This window comes from Salmo salar, chromosome ssa04 (assembly GCF_905237065.1).
Source record: "Salmo salar chromosome ssa04, Ssal_v3.1, whole genome shotgun sequence".
Taxonomy (NCBI): Eukaryota; Metazoa; Chordata; class Actinopteri; order Salmoniformes; family Salmonidae; genus Salmo; species Salmo salar.
The window spans coordinates 55432306-55459698 of record NC_059445.1 but is presented as its reverse complement, the minus strand read 5'-3'; the positions used below and the strand labels follow the sequence as shown (position 1 = coordinate 55459698).

At 44.8% G+C, this 27393-nt stretch overlaps 1 protein-coding gene across 9 annotated transcripts in view; it reads left to right on the top strand.

Annotated features, from left to right (window-relative positions):
* LOC106603524 (autism susceptibility gene 2 protein) overlaps positions 1-27393 on the top strand; it is a 505996-nt gene that overhangs the window by 161369 nt on the left and 317234 nt on the right. Inside the window, exon 1 of one of the 9 annotated variants that reach the window (XM_014197339.2) lies at positions 16745-17225. The exons of the other annotated variants lie outside the window; for them this stretch is intronic. Coding sequence (XP_014052814.2) covers positions 17178-17225 — 48 coding nt within the window. The 5' untranslated portion in view covers positions 16745-17177. Of the gene's footprint in view, positions 1-16744; positions 17226-27393 lie in introns of those variants that run through there. 9 annotated transcript variants of the gene reach the window in all.

The following is a 27393-nucleotide window of genomic DNA, read 5'->3' as shown; positions in this document are numbered from 1 at the left end:
TCTCTGGTCTAATGATACCAAGATTGAACTCTTTGGCCTGAATGTCAAACGTCACGTCTGGAGGAAACCTGGCACCATCCCTACGGTGAAGCATGGTGGTGGAAACATCATGCTGTGGGGATGTGTTTCAGCGGCAGGGACTGGGAGACTAGTCAGGATGAACGGAGCAAAGTACAGAGAGATACTTGATGAAAACCAGCTCCACAGTGCTCAGGACTTCAGACTGGGCGAAGGTTCACTTTCCAACAGGACAACAACCGTAAGCACACAGCCAAGACAATGCAGGAGTGGCTTCGGGACAAGTCTCTGAATGTCCTTGAGTGGCCCAGCCAGAGCCCGGACTTGAACCACATAGAACATCTCTGGAAAGACCTGAAAATAGCTGTGCGGCGACACTCCCCATTCAACCTGACAGAGCTTGAGAGGATCTGCAGAGAAGAATGGGAGAAACTCCCCAAATACAGGTGTGCCAAGCTTGTAGCGTCATACCCACGAACACTCGAGGCCGTAATCACTGCCAAAGGTGCTTCAACAAAGTACTGAGTAAAGTGTCTTAATAGTTATGTTAATGTGATATTTCAGTTTCTTTTTATAAATTACCAAAAATTTCCAAAAACCTGTTTTTAAATTTGTCATTATGGTATTGTGTGTAGATTGATAAGGGAAAAAATATGAACTCCATTTTATAATACATTTGTAACCTGGTGCTGCCTGGTGCTGCAGGTCTGTTCCTTATCTGCTCCAGCTGTGGAGAGGGGACAGGCTTAGCTTGGGCTCTGCTCTGTTCCACGAATGTGCCATGAAAAATTATGGAAAGTAGTCAACCCTTACCCACTCACCACACCGTATAAGGACTGGAAGGATTGTTTTGGTTGGGAGAGTATCTGGTTCACTCTGGTTCATCTATGATAATAAATGATGCCCATACTATACTATAATATACTAGTCTGTCTGAGTGAAGCATAGAGAAGATTCAGATTAAGAACATTTCATACACAATCTATTTAGAGTAATTAAACATAATGAGAAGTTGGATGGTTAACACCGTGAGGCGATACTCCCAACCATCCAGGGCCTCTCAACCATAACCAAGTGCATCGTACTTCCTGTGGATCTGAACCCAGATGTTTAATAGAATACAGCCAGTAATGAAGTGCAGTGTATGGGGGAAGTGGAACATCTGCTACCACCTGCCTGAGCCAATAGGCCTCCAAGAATATAGACTACACATGAAACCAGGAAGTGTATGTAATCATAGTAGAGCCAGTTTAATCGTTGCAAAGAAGCTAATGTTTCTAGATTAATTATTTTCTTAAAACTTACAGAAGAAGAACTTCGGGGGGGAGAAAAAACATTTAATCTTATTTGGCTCACATCCAAATGACATCGCTCGGAAATGTAATCAAGTCTTTATGGATAAGAAATAAGCTAACACCAAAGTTACACTGTGCTTTCCATTTAAAACTCCCTCAGTTCCTCATAGCATTGAACAAACTGCTTGAACACACTGCTTAAGTATTTCTCCTCTGGATTGGACTACCCTTAGTGCCTTACAGTACCTCCCCATCTTGAGCAGTTCTATCACAATCATCATAATCATCTTCTCTTTTTGGAGAAACTGGCTTGTTGCAGATACTGTAGAACAGATCTTCACGCCGACAATGAATCACACTTCCCTGTGGTTATGTGTTAGAAGGGCCCGATGAGAGGCATATCGTCCTTGGGTCAACAACAGTTCACTAACTTTTATTTACCGAGACCAGTCTCTCTTCCCCAGCCCCAAGCTCTGCTCTGTGCTGAGCCAGATTAGCCTGCCAGACATAAGGCTCCCTGTAAAAGCCCATCACAGCAACAGCACACAGGACAGCCCAGTACACAGCACAATCCCAAACCACATCCAGCCAACAACACAGCCTCTGCCAGCTTGCACAGCCCTGCCTGCCAAGAAGCGAACAGAGTGGTCTCGTATTCAGAGAGAGGCAATACTCTGTGTGTGTTTGTGTTTACGTGCGTGGATGCGTGTGCGTGTGTTTGAGCCGTTCCTAGAGAGCTCTTAACACAGCTAGCTTTTCATCATCCAAAAAGTGATACTTTTGAATCATCTTTCCATCGAACATTCTCCAAGAGTCTTGATGATCATCCAGGTGCTTTTTGGCAAACTTGAGTAAACTTTTTGGATGACATGGGTCCCATTATGCCTGGCGAAAACCAAACACTGCATTCCACAGTAAGAGCCTCATACCAACGGTCAAGCATGGTGGTGGTAGTGGGATGGTTTGGGGATGCTTTGCTGCCTCAGGACCTGGACGACTTGCCTTAATAGAAGGAATCATGAATTTTGCTCTGTATCAGAGAATTCTACAGGAGAATGTCAGGCCATCTGTCTGTGAGCTGAAGCTGAAGCGCAGCTGGGTCATGCAGCAAGACAATGATCCAAAACAAGTCTACATGAAAATGGCTAAAAAGCAACACATTTTAAGTTTGGGAAATGGCTTCGTCAAAGTCCAGACCTAATCCCAATTGAGATGTTGTGGCAGGACTTGAAACAAGCAGTTCGTGCTTGAAAACCCACAAATGTCGCTGAGTTGAAGTAGTTCTGCATGCAAGAGTGGGCCAAAATTCCCCCACAGGGATGAATTTTGCAGCTAAAGGTGACACAACCAGTTATTGAGTGTAAGGGGGCAATTACTTTTTCACACAGGGGCATTGGTTGTTGCATAACTTTGTTAATTAAACCTGAGTTATTTGTAAACTCTGGGTCCCTTTATCCCTTTATTTTTGTTGAATGTCTGATAACATTCAGTATACAAAATATGCGAAAATAGAGAAAATCAGAAATGGTCAAATACTTTTTCACGGTACTGTAGCTCCAGTCAGTGGCATTAAATAGAGTGTAATAATTACGAGAGGAGTATGTGACTTGTGTTAAGACAGATAAGACCTCTCATGTTTTGACTCCTGTATCACTACTACATGTCGTCTCCTGTCTAATTGACTGTAATGTAGTCTTTAGTTAGGATATCAGTCCACAGCAGATCATGAATAATAATACCACAGCAATGTTTCAGGTCAAGACAAATACGTTCAGACTGTCATGATTTTTATAAAGTTCTGCAGTGTAGCAGCCTATGTGTCAATTGTTTATTCAATGTTACTATGAATGATTATAATTCCCATTCTTTGCCTTAGATTAGGAGTTCACCAAGTGTGTCTGGGTTGTGTTGTAGAATCATGATGTTAATGGGTTGATTTGTGTGGTGCTGTTTCTGTTTCTTACTGTCCATTGTGACCAGATAATGCCTCATCTGTTCAAGCTGTCACGCCTGCTCCCTCTATACCCCTCTGGCGTTCGAGGGCGCCAGGCTCCCCAGCATTACGCACTCCTGCCACCATCATTACGCACACCTGCTTCCCTCGTCATGCGCATCAGCCATCATTTGGACTCACCTGGACTCAATCACCTGTGTTATTTCCTTTCCTATATCTGCCTGACGCTGTTCCTGTCTTGTTCCTTGTCTGTTCCTCATTAAATGTTTGACTCCCCGTAGCTGCTTCCCGACTCCAGCGTCGGTCCTTACACAAGCAGGATTTTCCAAGTGCTGTTAAGCTCTTTCTACTCTACTCCGGCGTGTCATGTCGTCTTCAGCGTGGTGTTAAATCCCACTCCCTGGCTGCCGTGCTACACACCACACACACACACACACACACACACACACACACACACACACACACACACACACACACACACACACACACACACACACACACACACACACACACACACACACACACACACACACACACACACACACACACACACACGCACATTAAGTTTAGAGACAAACAGAACCTGCAACAAGAACCTTCCAGACTTCCAAATGTTTTAGGCAAAATAGGCTGCTGTATTGTTTTAAATGTCCCTTCTTTGCATGTACAGTATTTGCATTGTGCACAGAGAAAGATGTGAAACTTTGGGAAGCCCGTCAAAGTCTGTCATACTGTAGTAAAGGCAGTATGACCTGGTATGATCTGTGATATCAGCCTACTGTCTTGTTCCATCCTGACTGTATCAGTACCAGTACACTAGTTGGATCCCCAACTAGATTCAGTCTCGGGCAGATTGTTTTCTTGAGCGGATGGTAGTTATAGTTATAAAACATTTGTACACTGCAAATTGACCCCAAATAGATATCAAATTTGACCAAAACAGAATAATTTCAAACCTTGATTACATTGGGATAAGATCACATATGCCTCTCTATTTATGTGTGGGAATACTTGGGAACAAATTGTATGAATTAAAATCCCTTGGAGATGATTTCCTGGTGTTTTACAGTCTTTTATGTCCATCAATGGATATGTGTTTATTTATTTTTTGCTCAGAAAACTTGGGGGGCTAAATAAAATCAACGGCCTGCGGGCTGCTAGTCACAACATCAGCCAGGTACTCTGTCACTGGAGATGTGACCACAGTAAGCTGAGTGGGAATGGACCAGACAGAGAGACAGAGAGACAGACAGACAGACAGACAGACAGACAGACAGACAGACAGACAGACAGACAGACAGACAGACAGACAGACAGACAGACAGACAGACAGACAGACAGACAGACAGACAGACAGACAGACAGACAGACAGACAGACAGACAGACAGACAGACAGACAGACAGAAACTAACAGCAGTACAGTACAGGTCTTTGTGCAGAAGGAAAATACTGAGGACAGAGAATGTATTGTTTTATTATGTAGGAATTACATGCTGTACTGTACTGTAGACACGAGATGGCACAATGGTCTCTTTTACTGTTGTTAATCATTAAAGATCAAGTCTGGGCCTCCCGAGTGGCGCAGTGGTCTAAGGCATTGCATCGCAGTGCTAGCTGTGCCACTAAAGATTCTGGGTTTGAGTCCAGGCTCTGTCGCAGCCGGCTGCGACCGGGAGACCCATGGGGCGGTGCACAATTGTCCCAGCGTCGTCCGGGTTATGGAAGGGTTTGGCCGGCAGGGATCTCCTTTTCCCATCGCGCACTAGCGACTCCTGTGGCGGGCCTGGGCACAGGTGTACGGTGTTTCCTCCGACACATCGGTGCGGCTGGCTTCTGGGTTAAGTGGGCATTGTGTCAAGAAGCAGTGGGGCTTGGTTGGGTTGTGTTTCGGAGGACGCATGGCTCTCGACCTTCACCTCTCCCGAGTCCGTATGGGAGTTGCAGCGATGAGACAAGACTGTAACTACCAATTGGACACCACGAAAGAAAAAAGAAAAAGATCAAGTCTGCATTAGGGGAGTCAGCGTCATTGTTTGCCCCAGTGCATTTGTTATTGTTTTTGTTTTGTTGTTGAAACGGAGGACTAGTGGAGGAGAGGAGCATCCAACAGTACATATTCTGCTGTTCTATCATAGGTGCAGTGAGATCTGAGAGAAAAGAAAGTGTTCGGATGGATGTGGCAGTTTCACCATTTAAGGATTCCAACTTTAAAGGCAGCCAATGCTATTAAGTAGTATTTTTCGGTGTTATTGAAAGTAATATGTCTCTTTATTGCTGTTATTGCACCAAACAAACACCCTAATTCTGACTGACTATGGTCTTAATTTCATGGTTGAGTTTATCAAGCTGTTCAGAGAGACATTCATTTTGATTAGAGAGTGTAGATGGGAATCCATGAACCCTGATTTGAAAAATAAGTCGTTATCATGTAATAAGGCATTTAAAGGGTCAGTGCAGTCAAAAACTCCTGTGATGCTGGTGCTGTGTCTGTCAGCTCACTCTCCTCTCATCAAACATGTCACCTGCACACACTGGGGTCTCAGGGGTCAGGAGAGTAGTTGACAGTTGACGCCCTGTGACCCTCTGCACTGGGGGAAGCCATGTCCAAAATCAGGTTGTGTGTTTGGAGTTTTGATTTGGAGTAAAGGTTATGTTGTGGATGGTAGTATCCTGTATATGTCCTTGTATCCAACTGTAAATCTATCATCAGGAGCTCATCTGCTCATGACCTGCGCTCTGCTCTGCTCTCTGCTCTGCTCTGCTCTGCTCTGCTCTGCTCTGCTCTCTCTCTCTCTCTCTCTCTCTCTCTCTCTCTCTCTCTCTCTCTCTCTCTCTCAGTGAGGCATGGAGTGATCTGGAGCAGAGCATGCCCACAGAAATGAGTTATTGGTCAGCTAACCTTGCAGTAGACTAACAGTAGAGCTTCAGGGGGGGGGGGAGCACTACATTCTGCACACACAGTACAGCATAAATTCAAAGGCCCATAACCACCAGATACGGTACAGTATCAGCTGAGTTTTTGATAGAATTCTTCCAGAAAGACAAGAGTTCATGAAACTTAAGGAACATGTTGGCATCTATAGCTGCACAATACAATGCCCAAGATAAACGATGTCTAGACAAGCATTCTCACAGACCCAGACACAACCAATACAGACAGGCAGCCAGGAAAGATGTAATAATAGTTTGCAGAATCAAACGATGTCTGGTATTTTTAGTTGGAAATTGGACTGTAAACTCTGTGGAATGTAAGGTATGTGAGTGTTGTCTATGTGGGAGTTAAGTGATGTTTTGGCACCCTCTGCTGCTAGCTGAAGAGAATGCCTGAGTGGAGATAGAATTTAGATTGCCATGCAAGGTGGAGCTGGATTTTCCACAAGGATTCCTTCTAGTGGTGGAACACGCTCATTTCCCTCTCTCCTTCTCTCTGTTGCTGTTTCTCTCTCTCTCTCTCTCTCTCTCTCTCTCTCTCTCTCTCTCTCTCTCTCTCTTTCTTCCTGTCTCTCTCTCTCTCTCTCTCTCTCTCTCTCTCTCTCTTCCTTCCTTGCTCTCTCGTTCTCTCTTTAATGCTGCATCTCAGAGCCAATTTGCTGTGCTCTTCCCAGGCGCTGTGCAGCTCCCTGTTGCTAATGATGCTAAAGCTAAAATGAGTGCAGCTTATTAGCTATTATAAACTGGGTGGTTACAGCCCCGAATGCTGATTGGCTGACAGCCATGGTATATCAGACCGTATACCACAGTATGACAAAGCATTACTTTTTACTGCTCTAATTACGTTGGTAACCAGTTTATAATAGCAATCAGACACCTCGGGGGTTTGTGGTATATGGCCAATATACCAAGGCTAAGGGCTGTATCCAGGCACTCCGCGTTACGTCTTGCCTAAGAACAGCCCTTAGCCGTGGTATACTGGCCATATACCACATCCCCTCAGGCCTTATTGCTTAATGATAACACAATGAACAGAGCTCTCTCTACTCTCTCTCTCTCTCTCTCTCTCTCAAAAAACATGGACTTCTTCAATAAGACAGTAATAATATGCTGCTTTGAAATTAAATAGTTGTTGCCTTTTAACTTGCCCTTTAAATCATTTGGCTTCAAACTGGTGCATGTAGCCCAGGCAGCATTGATGATAGCGTCTCAGTCTCTTCTCTCTCCCTGTGTTGACCCATTTAGGGCAGGTTGAGAAGGCAGTTTTGATGCTTTTCTACTTCTCCTCAGAGACCTGGCTTCCCCTCCAGTCATACAGTGCAGATGCTGAAAGACACATGTTGGAAAAACACATGCTGAGCAGCGGGGAGTGTGTGCGGGTGTGTGTGTGTTTGTGTGTGTGATCTGGGAGCTATTCGAAGCAGGCAGAGTCAGAGGGTATATACAGCACTTGCTCTCTTTTCATTCTCCCCCTCAGGTTCTCCTCTCCTCCACACAGACTGCGGGGGCTTCCCCTCCTCCCTCCATCCCTTCCCTCTCCTCCTCATACATTCACCCTGTCAATGCTACACACGTACAGGTAACTGCCAAAATAAAGGAAACACTTGAGTAAATGAGGGCTACAAAGTATATTGAAAACAGCTACTTCCACACAGGTGTGGTTCCTGAGTTAATTAAGCAATGGATATCCCATCATGCTTAGGGTCATGTATAAAAATGCCCAGTTGCCTATTATTTTGGCTACCATGACTGGAAGAAGAAATCTCAGTGACTTTGAAAGAGGAGCGTAGGGGGTTCAAAGGGTGTGTGTGTGTTTCAGTCACCAGATCTTAACCAGATCTTAATTGAATGCTTATGGGAGATTCTGGAGTGAGACAGCGTTTTTCACCACCATCAACAAAACACCAAATTCTGGAATTTCTTTTGGAAGAATGGTGTTGCATTCCAACCAATAGAGTTCCAGACACTTGTAGAATCCATTCCAAGGGGCATTGTAGCTGTTCTGGCTCGTGGTGGCCCAACGCCCAATTAAGACACTTCATGTTGGTGTTTCCATTATTTTGGTAGTTAACTGTAGTTCACGAGTTTGATCAATAGCGCTTGGCAACCCTCGCTAGGAGACGACTCGGCCTCCACCAATCTGCTGTAACGTAGTGGCTGTTGCTAAGGAGCCTGGTAATGTGCTGCAGTCTGTATTTTAGACATGATGTTTGAGGGTTTTAATGGTGCTGCTATGCTTCTGCCCACAATAAGAGGCCCCATGTGGGTTGTAGTAATGGCCAACAGAATGGATATGTGTCCTTTTTCTGCCCTGGAATCATGAGTGTTATAACATTAAGGGCATTATGATCTGTGTTAAGCTGATTTATTTATCCATGTCTGGAGAGTGGGTCAGGACAGGTGCCCAACCTGGGGTTCAGGGACTCCTGGGGGTCCGCAAAGAGGTCTAGGTATTCCTCGTTAAGGTATAATTAAAGAATATCCTATTTGATTATCATACCAATATTTCACCCAGCCTGATATTAATAGTTATATTATTGTTGTTATAAAAGTAAATGTGTCAACTCGTATCCCTTGTAAATCTGGGGAAAAAAGTGAAGTCATTTATCCTGTTTGATTGTGTGTGAAATGAGAGGTGTAGATGTGCAGTGGGTCACTGGGCTTTAGAGATGTCTGTCTACATGGGCTTTGGTGTGTCATTGCTTCTCAAGGATCCAATTATGATTACCTGGCTTAGATACATTTGCTCAACAGACTATGCTTAATCCCTGGAGATATTTATGTGTTTGCTCCAAGACACACACACACACACACACACACACACACACACACACACACACACACACACACACACACACACACACACACTTCTTTACACTCACACAGTTTCACAACACTGGACACACATACTTTTTGGAGCCGGACAAACACACACACAACATTTTCCTACTTTAGGTGCTCCCACTTAAACCACTGGTATCATGTCAACTATCCAAGGTCTGAAAAATGGCACTGGCAGAATATGACTCTTGGTTTTCTGACTCTCTCTCTTTCGCGCTCTCTATCTCTTTGTCTCTCTCTGTCTCTCCCCCCCCCCTTCTCCTGTTGGTAATGATTTGCCTACGGCATGGTCCAGGTCCTCAGTGCACACGCACAGACAGTCTCCTGGCCCGCTACTCCATTAGGCCCTTTCCTCTCCTTTCGTCTCCTCTCCAACCTCGCTCCGCTCCAGCTAACCCTCCCCGTCCTGTCTCTCCACGCCATTGTTCCCCCCCACCTACTCCCCTCGCCTGTGAGCAATTACAGCGAGTTTATCTCTCTTTCCTGCTTTCATCTGATTCCTCTGCTCGCCAAGGCAGCGGTGGATGGAGCAGCAGCTTGGGCCTATGGGTCGGCGGGTTCCCTGTCCCATCCCGGTTCCCAGTGGAGGAGAGGTGTGCGTGCAAATCCGTTTAGGAGGAAGGAGAGCTGGAACATCAGGGTTGGCACCGGCCCCTGCATGAGTCTAAAAGTCATTGGAACGTGGAATTATTCCACCATTGTTTTTTTGTCCTTTCCTTTCCTCTCCCTCTCCTTATATCTCTCAAATCTTTTCCCCCCTGTCTAAGTCTCCTCTGACTTGTGAGAAGGAATGAGTTCCAAATGAGGGGCATGTCACTGATGATGCTCCTCCCCCCCCCTCTCCTGGCTGGGGCTGCTGGGAGGCTGGGGCTGCTGGGAGGCTGGGACTGCTGGGAGGCTGGGGCTGCTGGGAAGCTGGGGCTGCTGGGAGGCTGGGGCAGCTGGGAGGCTGGGGCTGCTGGGAGGCTGGGGCTGCTGGGAAGCTGGGACTGGGTAATGTCTGTCAGTCTGATGGAGCTCAGGGTGGGATCAAATCAAATCACATTTTATTTCTCACATGCGCCGAATACAACAGGTGTAGTAGACCTTACCGTGAAATGCTTACTTACAAGCCAGTAACCAACAATGCAGTTCAAGAAATTAAGAAAATATTTACTAAATTAACTAAAGTAAAAAAGAAATCAAAAAGTAACACAATAAAATAACAATAATGAGGCTATATAGAGGGGGTACTGGTATAGTCAAATCACCTGTGACTTTCCCCTTAGACCCATTCTAGGGCAGCTTTCATGTCTAAGTGTACCTGTAAGGGTAGTGTAAAGATAGGGTACTGATTGTAAGGCTGTAAGGAGCAAACCATCTAAATGTAAGGGTATTATAATGTGATGATGATATGATATGCTAACGAGACTAGGTTTGGTTTAACATGAATGTAGATCTCAGGGGCTGTTCCTTAGCTGTGGTTAGTTGTGTGAAAATGGGAGCAGAGCATGACATTTTCATAGCTCCAGAGTGGCCAAGACCAAGAGTGAGTGCCCACTCACCTAAACATTAATGGGATACATTTTCCCAGAGACTGAGCCAAGCTCTCATCACTTACAGTCCATTTGGCCTCCGCTCCCACCTTAAGGGACCCACACACACACACACACACACACACACACACACACACACACACACACACACACACACACACACACACACACACACACACACACATACAGTAACAACCACACATACAGTACCAATCAAAAGTTTGGACACACCTACTCATTCCAGGGTTTTTCTTTATTTTTACTATTTTCTACATTGTACAATAACAGTGAAGACATCAAAACTATGAAATAACACATATGGAATCATGTAGTAACCAAAAAAGTGTTTAACAAATCAAAATATATTTTATATTTGAAATTCTTCAAAGAAGCCACACTTTGCCTTGACGACAGTTTTTCACACTCTTGGCATTCTATCAACTAGCTTCATGAGGTAGTCACCTGGAATGCATTTCATTAACAGGTTACCTTATTAAAAGTTTGAGCCATTCAGTTGTGTTGTGACAAGGTATGGTTGGGATACAGAAGATAGCCCTCTTTGGTAAAGACCAAGTCCATATTATGGTAAGAACAGCTCAAATAAGCAAAGAGAAATGACAGTCCATCATTACTTTACGACATGAAGTTTTTAAAGTTTCTTCAAGGGCAGTCGCAAAAACCATCAAGCGCTATCATGAAGCTGGCTCTCATGAGGACCGCCACAGGAAAGGAAGACCCAGAGTTACGCTCTGCTGCAGAGGATAAGTTCATTAGAGTTAACTGCACCTCAGATTGCAGCCCAAATAAGTAACATACACATCTCAACATCAATTGTTCAGAGGAGACTGCGTGAATCAGGCCTTCATGGTCAAATTGCTGCAAAGAAATCACTACTAAAGGACACCAATAAGAAGAAGACACTTGCTTGGGCCAAGAAACACGAGCAATGAACATTAGATCGGTGGAAATGTGTCCTTTGGTCTGATGAGTCCAAATATGAGATTTTTGGTTCTAACCGCCATGTCTTTGTGAGACGCGGAGTAGGTGAACGGATGATCTCCACATGTGTGGTTACCATTGTGAAGCATGGAGGAGGAGGTGTGATGGTGTGGTGGTGCTTTGCTGGTGACACTGTCTGTGATTTATTTAGAATTTGTCACAAAAAGAGCCGTGTTGAATAGACCAAACTGCAGCGGGAATATGGATGCTCATGTTTTAATTCAAAAAAGGAGTAACGCATCCACTGGAAAACAATATACACGACAGGAACAGTTTTGCAGGCACACAACACGCAGTGCAAAAACAACTACCCACGAAAACCAAACAAACACACACCTACTTATAGGACTCCCAATCAGAGGCAACTAGAAACACCTGCCTCCAATTGAGAGTCCATCACCCAAAACTACACATAGAAAAACAAACCTAGAACCTATACCAAACTAACACACCCCACTACACCACACACAAAACCCCATAATACAAAACAAATATACCTCTGCCACGTCCTGACCAAATATAATAGAAATAATACCTAAATATTGGTCAGGACGTGACAGAATTCAAGGCACACTTAACCAACATGGCTACCACAGCTTTCTGCAGCGATACGACATCCCATCTGGTTTGGGCTTAGTGGGACTATCATTTGTTTTTCAACATGACAATGACCCAAAACACACCTCTAGGCTGTGTAGGGGCTATTTGACAAAGGAGAGTGATGGAGTGCTGCATCAGATGACCTGGTCTCCACAATCACCCGATCTCAACCCAATTGAGATGGTTTGGGATGAGTGGGACTGCAGAGTGAAGGAAAAGCAGCCAACAAGTGCTCAACATACGTGGGAACTCCCTCAAGACTGTTGGAAAAGCATTCCAGGCAAAGCTGGTTGAGAGAATGCCAAGAGTGTGCAAAGCTGTCATCAAGGCAAAGGGTGGCTACTTTGAAGAATCTCAAATATAAAATATATTTTCATTTGTTTAACACTTTTTTGGTTACTACATGATTACATATGTGTTATTTCAAAGTTTCGATGTCTTCACTATTATTCTACAATGTAGAAATAGTACAAATAAAGAAAAACCCTTGAATGACTTGGTGTGCCCAACTGACTGGTACTGTACATACACACACACAGACTGGCACAATTACAGAGATTTTTGGTTGTGTAACACTTTCTTCCAGTCACGAAATCTGCTCTCTCAGTGTGAGAGGAAATGGGGAGGCAGGGGAGGCAGGGGAGGCTGTGCCATTACCAGAGGTGTTACTAACTGTTCTCTGTGAGGGAGGCAGGAGGGCAGGTAGCCTCACGCCATGGCGCTCTGATCTGCTGCCTCTCTGAGAGGAGTCAGGACAGGTCACCATCATCACACAGCCAGGGTGGCACAGCAGAACAGTGCAGAGCAGCCCGGACTGGAGCACAGGGACATGCACTCAGGGTCAGACACAGTCCAGCTAGCGGCATCATGACCTCATGACAGACAGGAGGGCATTGCTTCTATGGTGATAATAAAGATCCGGAAACAGAAGATTATAGTCTGTGATTTTCATCCCAACCGGATACTGTTGATTCTGCTCATCAAATCTACTAACGATATCTTTTTTGTTTTTCCTTCCTGTTTAGCAATGGTTCCAATGTAGTTCCTCCATATTAGTAATGCCCACCTCACCAGCCCTAGTCTGGTTTTACCCAAAAGAGGAAACCTTGTAAAGCTTAATGCCGGTGCTTACAGCAAGTTGTCTTTGCTAGAGCAGACCTGTAACCTAATCCTCTGTATTAGGAGAGAAGAGAGGGGTATAACTGGATTTCCTGAGCGTGCCCTATCTCTGGCTCAGTCCCCTGTCTCCCCCTGTGTTATCTAACCATCAGAGGGGCTGCAGTGCACTAATATCTGTGTGTAGCATGAAGAGCCCTTTGTTCAGCGGGACAAGTAAGAGCCTGGGGAGGGGAAGGAAGGAGAAGAGAGGAAACAGCATAACATCATCCTGTCTGTGCCATGCCCTGCCGTGCCATACCGGGCCACTGCCTCCCGGTGAGTGCAGCTACGTTAAAGACCTCGCTCATGTCACATTACACTCTGCACTCTCACAATGATTCAGGATGATTCCCCTCTTCATCACTGAATCTCTCTCTGTATCGCACTGAACCATCCACAAGCCAGGTAAACCCTGGAGCGGAGGAGAAGAAAGAATCGCAAATGTAGCAAATGTTTGTAGTAGTGCCGTGCTTTTGAAGAATTCCCTTATTTCTTACCAACACCCCTCCGTCTTTCTCTCATTCCCCTCCTTTTTTCTCCCCAGCTTGATTAAGTAAGGGGCTGTGTTACTTTCAATAGAGTACCGCACCATTAGCCCCCAGAGAGCTTAAAAGATTAAAGGAACCACTAAAAACATTTAGGGAGGTGAAGGGGACGTTTGTGCGTGAGGGACTTTGGGTTGGAGGAGGAGGGGTTTTTCTTCATCTTCTTCCACGGCAGGCAGCAGGTTTAGCAGAACATTGGAGCTAGGGCTCAGGCTTTGTAGAGGAGGACTCTGGAACATCTGGCCTGGTGTAGCTGAGAAAGGAGAGGAGAGAAGGGCTGCTGTGACACTCACCCTCTCTATCCTCCTGTTAGCACGCTCAGTGCGCCAGCTCAGGGTGTAGGGACTGGGGAAGCCTACACATGCGTGCACACATGCACAAACACACGTCCCTCTCTCCACCCAGGAGATTGTTTGCCTCCTGCAGGGAAGCGTCTGTATAGTCAGGCAGGCAGCCTGGGGCCTTCTCTCTCAGCCTTCTAAGCAGCTCGTCTGCATGGCTCCTCTGTTGGGCTCTGTGGGATGAAGGTATTTAACAGGGAACGGATGAGAAAGAAAACTCATAGCATTGAATCACATCATCCTACAAGGTTTAGACTGTTCTCAGAAAGTGGAGCAAGCAGCAGCATTTGCTCATATCATACCCTATCAGGCAGCAGTGCACTGTAGTGTGCAGTGTATTGAGCCATGCATAAACAATGTTCTGTTCTTCCTAGCATAATTCTACTCTATTAAATTCAATTTTAATGATATGATCTTTTTGCATGCTGTGTTTAATTGCTAAGCTAAGATTCCAAAAGCGGCTGTAGATAACCTTTTGATCGTTACAGCAAATTCTCATTATCCTCACACACACTAACACAGACTAACAGACTAACACACACTAACAGACTAACACAGACTAACACACACTAACAGACTAACACTGATACACTAACAGACTAACACAGACTATGCATGTGCTTCTTTCACATGCATTGCTTGCTGTTTGGGGTTTTAGGCTGGGTTTCTGTACAGCACTTTGAGATATCAGCTGATGTACGAAGGGCTATATAAATACATTTGATTTGATTTGATTTGACTAACACACACTACCAGACTAACACAGACTAACACAGACTAACACACACTAACAGACTAACACTGATACACTAACAGACTAACACAGACGAACACACACTAACAGACTAACACTGATACACTAACAGACTAACACAGACTAACACACACTACCAGACTAACAGACTAACACACACTAACACAGACTAATACAGACTAACACAGACTAACACACACTAGTACAGACTAACACACACTAATACAGACTAACACAGACTAACACACACTAATACAGACTAACACAGACTAAAAGCACGGTCCATGCTCTTTTTTCTCTTTCTCAATGCCCTGTCTTAGAGCTGTGTACTCTGTGTAATGTGCATCATGCCCTATTATCTTGCTAAGGCACACAGTCTGTGGATGGAATGGCTGCTATGTGTTTTTTTGTTCTCTGGTGATTCAAGCACAGTGCTGGCCGCGGGGCGCATAGCCAAGCGTATGCATGTGTCTGTGGGAAGGGAGCGGGTAGGCAGGCAGCGAGGACTGTCACTATGCATTTCAGGCACTGTGGACTCCCTGTACACAAGGAGGAGCCAACACAGCCCGAGGGTCCGGGGGTATACCCCCCTGTGTTTAGAACATCCCCAGTGATGACCTAAGCCCACCTGACAAGAGTTTACTGCGTAGGCCTGGAAACAGAACCCATACCGTATGGTGCTCAACTGTTTTGTTTGTTTGTTTTTGCAGTCTGGTGAAAGAATGTGTCCCTTGAAGAAGAATATGTAAAAAAAAATGGAGCCTGCAGAGGGTATTGTCCCAAGTGAACCCAAGTTTTGGGGTCTGAGTGTGCTTATTGCTTTATTGTATATAAAACATTGTTAGCCTTTTCTTTACAACATTACAATTTATTTCAAATATTGCACTATGTACTCTCTTTCACTGCAATGCATCCTAGCTTGTCCCGAAAGACTGCCTCTCAGCTTCTCCTTGGATAATAACTAAACTCAAGCTTTTGTTATTATGGTGCATCTCATTAATATTGTTTGTAGATTCATACACTATTTCTGTGTAGTGACGGATGGATTGTCTTCCGACAGAGTTGTTACTGTTTCAGGTTGTGTTGCCAAATGTGGATCATTCTCCTGGGATAAAGGACCCTATTATAGCTGGCAAGTACTTCACACCGCTGTCCCAGATGACATAATTATATACACAAGAAGCTGTGTGTGAGTTATCCTAACCTGATGTGCTACTAGGGAGAGTGACAGAAAGTAAACACAGGCAGGGTGGCCCGCTGGCCCAATCTGAGCTGTGTGTACGTGGCCATTTTTAGACTTCTTGTACTCTTCCTCCTACCATACAGACAAGACTAGGGGGACTGGGATGTCATAACCAACTGAGTGAATGTTTAAACGGTGTTTGAAGATGGCATACTGGATAGTAGAGCAATTTCAAGACCTTTTTTTTAAGAACAAGTCTGTTGAATCAAAGTCCAGTGGTGAAACAAATGTCAAATACACTACTAGAGATCTATGGAGAAATCACAAAGGGCTTCCTTTATAAGAAGAGAACAGCAACTAAAGCAATATAAAAAAAAGGGGTTCAATGAGAAAGAGCTCTATACACAGGGCATAACAGAGAGAGCCAAGGAGAGAGAACAAATATGCTGAAGAAAGGGGAGGAATAAAAGAGAGAGAGAGAGCGAGAGAGAGAGACAAAGCGGGGGAAAGCGGGAGGAGAGAGAGAGGCAAACGAGAGAAAATGGGTTGGGCAGTGAGCAGAGAGGAGGTTACTACAGTAGTGTGTGTAGTCAGAGCCGAGGACGAGGACAACAAGAGGACAGAACACCCTTCTTACTGTCATATGCCAATAGGGATGAACACACAGCTAAAGTCCATTTGAGGAGAACTGCTGTCAGACTGCCAAGCCAGCTACGCCACACACACACACACCACACACACACCACGCCAGAGAGAGAAAGGTTGAGAGAGACGGGAGGAAGCATAGAGGGTAGAAGAGAGGGACAGAGAAAGAGGGAGTGAGAGAGAGAACCAGGAGCAAGCAGAGAGGATAAAGAACAACAGACGCAGGAGAAAGAAGAAACTGGTGTTTTGGCTGTCTTCTAGCTTTGGGACCTTTTGGCGGGTTGCTGTTACTGTTTTTGATTCCTTTAGGAAAAGACTTGACTTGTTCCCTTACCGTCGGCACACTGAGTCAGCCAGGGACAGCAGACGGAGGCAGGATGATCAAGTCCAGTTGGTTCTATGTCAAGTTCAAATACAACGAAAAGGTAAGTCAATGAGCTGTTGATTTCTGCTTTGACTTGCTATTGGCTTCTGGCCAAAAGCTGTGCACTATATAGGGAAAATAGTCCCATTTGGGACATGGCCTTAGCTTCTGACCTTCAGCATCTAGCCATAACTTATGTCTCTAATGGGATGTCTGGCACACTTATCAAAACTCTGGCATCGATTTGTTGTTGCTGACAATTCTGCTTTGGCAACCCAGGAGACGGTTATATTTTTAAGTTGCTCATACATTATTGAACATCATGTCTTACCAGTATTTTGAGACCATGAATATTCTATCCTTTTTCCATGTCTCTCTCACGGCTGTGTGGATTTTTAAATGCGGAGTTCAACATATGTCCATACATTTGAAAGTAGGGCTAAATAGGAATATGGTTTCTATAATTTTGACCATGGGAATTTTGTCTTGAGATATTTACCATCATGTGTACATAGCTGTACATTGATTGACATGTATTTATTCCTATGGATCCCACTTTCATTCAGTTTCAATCTCTCCCAGCTACGGCTAGGGCTCGACCCTGTCCTGTGGGGGGGCAAGGTGTTGAAGTATTAATGCTGAGGAGTGATACTGTACCATCCCCTGTCCACACTCAGGCTAATGAGATGGACCTGGCAGAAGGTGTGCTTTGCTTATGGATGGGGTTACTGCGTGTGTAAAGAGGGTGCTGTGTGTGTGTATAGAGTTCTCTTGTAGAAACCAAGACCCGAGCCAGGGCCCAGCACTTTGTCAAGCAGCCTGCCGCCTGGCCAGACAAGCAGACAGATAGCCAGCCAGACAGTCAGTGAGTCAGGCAGACGGACAGACTGCTAAGGAAACCAGGCAGTCAGGTTCTCTGAGTTGTGTGAGGTGTCTGCGTGGCTGGAGCATCATCTCCTTACCTAAACTAAGTACTAGGATTGTCCTGCTTGTGTAGGTCCACATTTGTACTCTGACCTTTTAGTGGATGTTTTAATGTACCGGTAATGTTTTTATCCTGCTTGAAGAACCAGTACTTGAGTGTAAGAGTTAGGAAGAGAGTTTTATACAGAGACTAACTTACACACAGAGCATGATGCCTATGCGCTGTTGTATGCCTGTGCTGCTGTTGTCTGACTCAAAATAGCGGTAAGAAAAGTGAAGCTGTGCCATGTGGTCTCACGGGAGCATCTGTTGACACCTGAGGGCTCTGTTTCTGCCTGCTACACAGCTGCCATTTTGTGTCTGCTCTGACCTGCATGGAGGATGTCATGTCTGCCTGTGTAGTAATGGCCTGGTGACCACCATCGCAGTCATCTCCTCTCATCATGGTCCTCTGTAATAATAATAATACTGCATTGAATTATAATGCGCTTTTCATTGAAAAACAATCTCAAAGTGCAGCTGTAGCTCAGTTGGTGGCGGTTGCAACGCCAGGGTATTGGGTTTGATTCCCGAGACCACCCATATGTGTGTAACACACAGGATATGAACCTGGGTCTCCCACGGGAGCAACCAACATCTTAGACCATTAGACCAAGAAGAAATCCCCTTTTGGGCTGAGGGCAGACACAGGTTTTGAAGTTCGCAGGTAGAGCTACCTTGTCACGTGACCATAACCAATTAATGTCCGCTACACAAGCATGACTGTAAGTTGCTTTGGATAAAAGTGTCTGCTAAATGGCATATATTATTATTATTACAGCCCTTAGCGCTACGCCACAGATAGAACAATGAAACAGATATTTCACCTGATGTATAAGTGTGCAGCATCCGTTTGGCGTTTCCACTCACTACCAAATATGGTGATGAGAGGATGTTCAGTGGCTGGCAGTAGGAGAAGATGGATTTTGGCCGACATTTTGCACATTTTCTCATCAATGAAATATTTGATCTCCACAAAGTTTTCTGTTTCCAGAACTAGAATCTGTTGCTAACAGAGTGGACTGTGTTTTGTAGACTTTACCCTTTGCCAAAGTTTTTACAAATTGCATTGTTTAGAAGGAGTCGAGGGTAAAATGAGTTATTGCACATGCACACTTCACGGAGTAGGCGTTCCCTAATGGGAATATGCAAATATATGCTAGAATGCGCCAATAGGATCTCACTAGCTCATGCTTGGCTCTGCCCACCTCCTTGCTTGCTCTGCCCACTACGATTAATTTACTCCCATTGACAGGCTCTGGTCTATCTTGAGTTAGTTATAAAAAGATCTTTGGCTACGCTACACAGACTTTGTGTGCGCCACGCTGGAGACGAGTTAAGGGAACCATGACAACCAGATGACTGCATGGAGCCGCGCTAGCCGGGTGGAACAGTGGAAGGATAAGAGTGCAGCTAGCTACTCATTCATTCATTTCCACTCTACCAGCCATCCTTCCATTAGAATCAGAAAAAATATAGTGTGAACATTTTCACTTCACAGTTGATTAAGGAAAGAGGGTGAAATACCATGAACCGAGACGGAAAGAGACGAGATGCTCAGGCTTATGTACTGATATGTATCAGAAATCTTATGAAGAGTAGGAAAAAGGAAATCATGGTTTGACAGATCGCTGGATTGTGGAAATGTCTTATTTAGCTCACTATCGTATCGAGTTTCAATATATAGATCTGAAATATTAGACAATTTCGACAGCCTGTACAATATTTTTGTCTTCCCCTTACCCTGTGTTTTTGCTCTCTATAAACTGTACTGTGTGTGTGTGCGTGCGTGTCAGCATGCATTGACTGTTGAAGAAAATACTTTTGCCTTTGCTGCTCCTGGATGTGCTGGCTGTGCTGGCTGTGCTGGCTGTGCTTTCCAAATGCCTGCTTGATTGACAACTGGCCTCTCAGCGGTATGTGAATAGGAAGTGACCTTAAACAAGCAGGTTCAGCAGCTCTGTAGTTTGACTGACTGCCTGTTTTCCTTTCCCGGACTCTGACGTGAGTGGGTGGGTGAGTGAGACAGGGACGGAGAGACGGAAGACGGGTTAGCTGTTGGCTGCAGTGCTGAGGGGGGGCTGAGTGAATGAGATGGCCGTGAGACGAGGGGAGCCGGGGGAGGTGGGGTGGGCTAGCTCCTGGCTGTAGAGCTGAGGGGTCACTCAGACTGGAGAGTGGGTAATTACTACCCCTGTGTCTGGGCTCAGGTCCTGAAGAGAGGAGGAGGAGGGTGGACGGAGGAGAAAGGGAGGATGGAGGAGGGGTGGGAGGTGGGTTACATTCCGCGCAGTGGAAGGAAGGAGACTATTGTAGCTCTATTCTCTGTGTGGGCTCTTTGTCCTCTCTTTCTCTGTGTGTGTCTTTGAGCTGCTGTTGCCAGTCAGGGCCCAGAAGGTGAGCAGTGAGCATCAGCCCCTTGGACTCACTCACACTGGGCTAATTCAGTGTTACACACACAGGGCCATGTGTAAATAGTAGGAGCATGGAGAGAGGAGGCCTCTCTCTCTCTCTCCCTTTCTCTCTCTCTCCCGCTCTCTCTCTCTCTGTCTCTCCCTCTCTCTCATCTGTTAACATTTTTATTGTGTCTCCACAGAATTTTTTAAGCACACATGTTTCCGCACGGACCCTTTTAAGCGCAGAACACAACACGGAACACAGCTACAGTCAATGCTTGCGCCTTTACATGAAACCCCTTTACATCGCTGAAGACAGGATGCCTCCAGCCAAAATCATGTAACAGTTATGCCCAATATTACCAGAGCTATGGTTTTTATTTCTGCCACAGATTTATGCGCATGTTGCGGGCTAGCCTAGCAACCTGATAACTTCAGGATCAATGGAAAGGCCTAAAATGTGCAAACTCTGCACACCCGGGGCAACGGGCCATGCAAAAACACACTCACCCAGTGAGAGAGAGAGGGTGTGGGAAGGAGGGAGAGTGTGAATGCCTGTATGAGTAAAGTTATCTGAACAGTACAGGTGGTTATAGTGTTTTCATAACATTGTTCGACAAGTTTAAAAGCTCTTTGTTCTTTAGAATGCCTGAAGCTTTAACAATACTTAAAGCTGTGTGTGTGTGTGTGTGTGTGTGTGTGTGTGTGTGTGTGTGTGTGTGTGTGTGTGTGTGTGTGCGTGTGTGTGTGCGCTGTGCTCAAGTGTTAAACTTTAAGAACATTCATACGACTACTGAAACATTGGGAGCATTAATAGCTGGATGTTACAGTGACTTCTGTGTGGTTTATGATGAAAATTGCTAGTAAAACATGATTTTGTGCTTCTGTCCTTTACAATCTAATCATAGTATGCCTGTAACTCAATGCACTGTTTTTTTAAATGGAAAAAGCTTTTTTAGGGCCGTATTTGAAATAAAAAAATGTACTACTTAACTAATGGAATTTAAAAAATGAACTAACGCCATTCATTTGATGAATTATTTTAATTGTTTGACAGCCCTATTAAAGACATAATGAGAGAGGTTATCGCATAATGTCTAGTTAGGAACGATCGCTTTTGTTAGTGCTGTCTTTATTTACCCCAAAGGATATTATAGCTGCCCTTGGTTGGATGATGTTCCTTGTTTGGAGCTTGCTTTATTTTTCTCATTTAATCTTTAATACACCTCTTATCCCTCCGTCCCATCTTCCCCCCTCACTCTCTAGGTGTAATCACATCCCTGAGTTGTTTCATGGATAAGGAAAATGCTTTTACCTACTTGAGAAAACCCTGCGATATGATGGTTCCAACTTTAATATGGATAATTACAGGAATTGTGTCTTGTTTATCCTCCTCTGTATTTACTGCCAGTGTGACAGGCTGTATTAGATGGTTGGAGAATACAGGGAGGTAGAGCATCATAATGACTATAATGACAATAGCAACCGCTAAGTGGGGTGTGGGTTGGAATTATGGGTGAACATTGTCCACATTATGTAGAGACATAGTAGGTACTAGCTCACTGGCTCTCAGGTTTATACTGACCATGGAAGTATAAGCAGTGAAAGAGAAGATCTTGAATTATTGACAGACTTCTTTATTTTTCCAAGTCTGTGATCTATCATCTAACTCCAGTACCTCCTCAGCCTTCAACATCATAGTGCCCTCCAAGCTCATCATTAAGCTCAGGGCCCTGGGTCTGAACCCCGCGCTGTACAACTTGGTCCTGGACTTCCTGACGGGCTGACCCTAGGTGGTGTAGGTAGGCAACAACACCTCTGCTATGCTGATCCTCAACACGGAGGCACCACAAGGGTGCGTGCTCAGCCCCCTTCTGTACTCCCTGTTCACCCATGACTGCTTGGCCATGCACGTCTCCAACTCAGTCATCAAGTTGGCAGACAACACAACGACAAGACAGCCTACAGGGAGGAGGTGAGGGCCCTGGCAGAGTAGTGCCAGGAAAATAACCTCTCTCTCAATGTCAACAAAAAGAAGGAGCTGATCGTGGACTTCGGGAGACAGCAGAGGGAGAATGCCCCTATCTGGGGCCACAGTGGAGATTGGGAAAAGTTCAAGTTCCTTGGCGTGCACATCATTGACAACCTGAAATGGTCCATCCACACAGAGAGTGTGGTGAAGAAGGCGCAACAGCGCAACAGCGCCTCTTCAACCTCAGGAGGCTGAATAAATTTGTCTTATCCCCTAAAACCCTTGTGAACTTCTACAGATGCACCATTGAGAGCATCCTGTCTGGCTGCATCACTGCCTGGTACGGCAACTGCACCGTCCGCAACCGCAGGGCTCTCCGGAGGGCGGTGTGGTCAGCCCAACACATCACCGTGAGGCACACTGCTTGTCCTCCAGGACATCTACACCACCCGGTGTCACAGGAAGGCCAAGAAGACCACGGCCTGTTCACCCCGCTACCATCTAGAGGGTGGAGACAGTACAGGTGCATCAAGTTGGGACCGAGAGACTGAAAAACAGCTTCTTTCTCCAGGCCATCAGACTGTTAAATAGTCACCACTAGCCGGCCTCTGCACGGTACCCTGCCTTGAACTTTACCCCTGTTTATATTCGTCTACCACCCGGTACTCAACCCTGCACCTGTTGCCCTATGTGCATGGTCATTGAACATTGGTCACTATAATCATATTTACATACTGTTTTACCCACTTTATATGTACTGTATATACTGTATTTTGAGCTTACCAGGTCTGACCAGGTCTGAACAGGCGTGTTCAGGGTGATATGGCCACAAACATATTTTTTTTACCACATTTTCTCCCTTGCCTCATCTCTGCGACTTCTCAATGGGCTCGGGAGAGGCAAAGTTCGAGTCATGCGTCCTCCGAAACATGACCCGCCTGGCCATCTACTTCTTATCATGTCAGACGGACCAATGTGTCAGAGGAAACACAGTTCAACTGACGACAGCTTGCAGGTGCCCGGCCCTGTCACAAGTAGTCGCTAGAGCACGATGAGCCAAGGAAAGCCCCACCGGCCAAACCTTCCCCTACACCAGATGGTGCTGGGCCAATTGTGCACCATCCTTTGGGGCTCCTGCTCATGGACGGTTGTGACACAGCCGGGATTGAACCCCAGGTGCTTTTGAACGCTGCACCACCCAGAGCCCCCTATGTATACTGTATAGTCATGGCTCAGAGAGTATTCACACCCCTTGACTTTTTACACATTTTGTTTTGTTACAGCCTGAATTTAAAATTGATTCAATTAAAATAATGTGTCACTGGCCTACACACAATTCCTTTAATGTCAAAGTGGAATTCTGTTTTTAGACATTTTTACAAATGAATTAAAAATGATAATCTGAAATGTCTTGAGTCAATAATTATTCAACTCTTTCTTATGGCAATCCTAAATATGTTCAGGAGTACAAATTTGATTAACAAGTCACATATTAAGTTGCATGGACTCACTCTGTTTGCAATAATAGTGTTTAACATGATTTTTGAATAACTACCTCATCTCTTTATCCTACACATACAATTATCTACCCCACACATACAATTATCTCAGTCGAGCAGTGATTTCCAACATAGATTCAACCATAAAGACCAGGGAGGTTTTTCAATGCTTCGTAAAGAAGGGCACCTATTGGTAGATAGGTAAAAAAAGAAGAAAAAAAAGTTGACATTGAATATCCCTTTAAGCATGGTGAAGTTATTAATTAAATTTTGGATGCAGTATCAATACACTCAGTCACTACAAAGATACAGGCATCCTTCCTAACTCAGTTGCCGGAGAGGAAGGAAACCGCTCAGGGATGTCACCATGAGGCCAATGGTGACTTTAAAACAGTTTCAGATAGCTGTGATAGGAAAAAATTGCAGATGGATCAACAACGTTATAGTTACTCCACAATACTAACATAAATGACAGAGTGAAAAGAAGGAAGCCTGTACAGAATAAAAAATATGAAGCGTTAATGAAGCGTTATGTTTGGGGCAAATCCAGCACAACACGTCACTGATACCACTCTTCATATTGTCAAGCATGGGGGTGGCTGCACCTTGTCATCGGCAAGGACTAGGGATTTTTTTAGGATAAAAAGCAACGGAATAGAGCTAAGCACAGGCAAAATCTTAGAGGAAAACCTGGTTCAGTCTGCTTTCCAACAGACACTGGGAGATGTAGGACAAAAACCTAAAACACAAGGCCAAATATACACTCGAGTTGCTTACCAGGAAGACAGCTAATGTTCCTGAGTGGTTGAGTTACAGTTTTGACTTAAATCTGCATGAAAATCTATGGCAAGAGCTGAAAATGGTTGTCTAGCAATGATCAACAACCAATTTGACAGAGAATTTGAAGAATGATTTAAATAATAATTTGCAAATATTGTACAATCCAGATGTGCAAAGTTCTTAGAGGCTTGCTCAAAAATACTCACAGCTGTAATTGCTGCCAAATGTGGTTCTAAAATGTATTGACTCAAGGGTTTGAATGCTTAAGTAAATGAGATATTTATGTATTTATTTTTCAATAAATGTGCAAACATTTCTAAAAACATGTTTTCACTTTGTCATTATTGGCTATTGTGTGTAGATGGTTGAGAATGTTTTTTTTTTAATCCATTTAGAATTTATGCTGTAACACAACAAAATGTGGAATAAGTCACTTTCTGAAAGCACTGTAACTACTGCAATACACACCTTTTCTATTCACATAGTGTCCATAATGTCTATACACACCATCATATACATATATATTTATGTTCCGGACTTTGACATTGGTCTTTCTAATATTTATATACACTGCTCAAAAAAATAAAGGGAACACTAAAATAACACATCCTAGATCTGAATGAATGAAATAATCTTATTAAATACTTTTTTCTTTACATAGTTGAATGTGCTGACAACAAAATCACACAAAAATAATCAATGGAAATCCAATTTATCAACCCATGGAGGTCTGGATTTGGAGTCACACTCAAAATTAAAGTGGAAAGCCACACTACAGGCTGATTCAAATTTGATGTAATGTCCTTAAAACAAGTCAAAATGAGGCTCAGTAGTGTGTGTGGCCTCCACGTGCCTGTATGACTTCCCTACAACGCCTGGGCATGCTCCTGATGAGGTGGCGGATGGTCTCCTGAGGGATCTCCTCCCAGACCTGGACTAAAGCATCCGCCAACTCCTGGACAGTCTGTGGTGCAATGTGGCGTTTGTGGATGGAGCGAGACATGATGTCCCAGATGTGCTCAACTGGATTCAGGTCTGGGGAACGGGCGGGCCAGTCCATAGCATCAATGCCTTCCTCTTGCAGGAACTGCTGACACACTCCAGCCACATGAGGTCTAGCATTGTCTTGCATTAGGAGGAACCCAGGGCCAACCACACCAGCATATGGTCTCACAAGGGGTCTGAGGATCTCATCTCGGTACCTAATGGCAGTCAGGCTACCTCTGGTGAGCACATGGAGGGCTGTGCGGCCCCCCAAAGAAATGCCACCCCACACCATGAATGACCCACCGCCAAACCGGTCATGCTGGAGGATGTTGCAGGCAGCAGAACGTTCTCCACGGCGTCTCCAGACTGTCACGTCTGTCACATGTGCTCAGTGTGAACCTGCTTTCATCTGTGAAGAGCACAGGGCGCCTGTGGCGAATTTGCCAATCTTGGTGTTCTCTGGCAAATGCCAAACGTCCTGCACGGTGTTGGGCTGTAAGCACAACCCCCACCTGTGGACGTCGGGCCCTCATACCACCCTCATGGAGTCTGTTTCTGACCGTTTGAGCAGACACATGTACATTTGTGGCCTGCTGGAGGTCATTTTGCAGGGCTCTGGCAGTCCTCCTCCTTGCACAAAGGCGGAGGTAGCGGTCCTGCTGCTGGGTTGTTGCCCTCCTACGGCCTCCTCCACGTCTCCTGATGTACTGGCCTGTCTCCTGGGAGCACCTCCATGCTCTGGACACTACGCTGACAGACACAGCAAACCTTCTTGCCACAGCTCGCATTGATGTGGCATCCTGGATGAGCTGCACTACCTGAGCCACTTGTGTGGGTTGTAGACTCCGTCTCATGCTACCACTAGAGTGAAAGCACCGCCAGCATTCAAAAGTAACCAAAACATCAGCCAGGAAGCATAGGAACTGAGAAGTGGTCTATGGTCCACCTGCAGAACCACTCCTTTATTGGGGGTGTCTTGCTAATTGCCTATAATTTCCACCTGTTGTCTATTCCATTTGCACAACAGCATGTGAAATTTATTGTCAATCAGTGTTGCTTCCTAAGTGGACAGTTTGATTTCACAGAAGTGTGATTGACTTGGAGTTACATTGTGTTGTTTAAGTGTTCCCTTTATTTTTTTGAGCAGTATATTTCTTAATTCCTTTCTTACATTTTGGGGGGATTTACGTGTACTGTTTTGTATTACTGCACCGTTGGAGCTAGGAACATAAGCATTTCGCTACACCATCTTTCACTATAACATCTGCAAAGTATGTGGATGCGACCAATACAATTGTATTTTATTTCATGTAGCATTCAGAATTTAGCTATACTCTTCAGGAATGCAACCCCTCCATTACAACTGGTATTGTGAAGGGCCATTCTCTGCTGTACAACTCATTAGTCAACATGTACAACCCCTCTACATACACATTGTCTTCTCCTCAGATAATGAAACGTTTATCCCAGCCAGTCCACGCTCGGCAGAGTTTAATGAGAGTTTATTGGAGCCGTTTTGCCAAGTTTAACTGATTTATGCTTAAAAGCAGAAGAAGTGGTAAGAGGCTTACAGAACTTCTGACCCCTTTCCTGTGGTAATTCACACAGCTTTTAAGAAAAGCCGCGTACTTA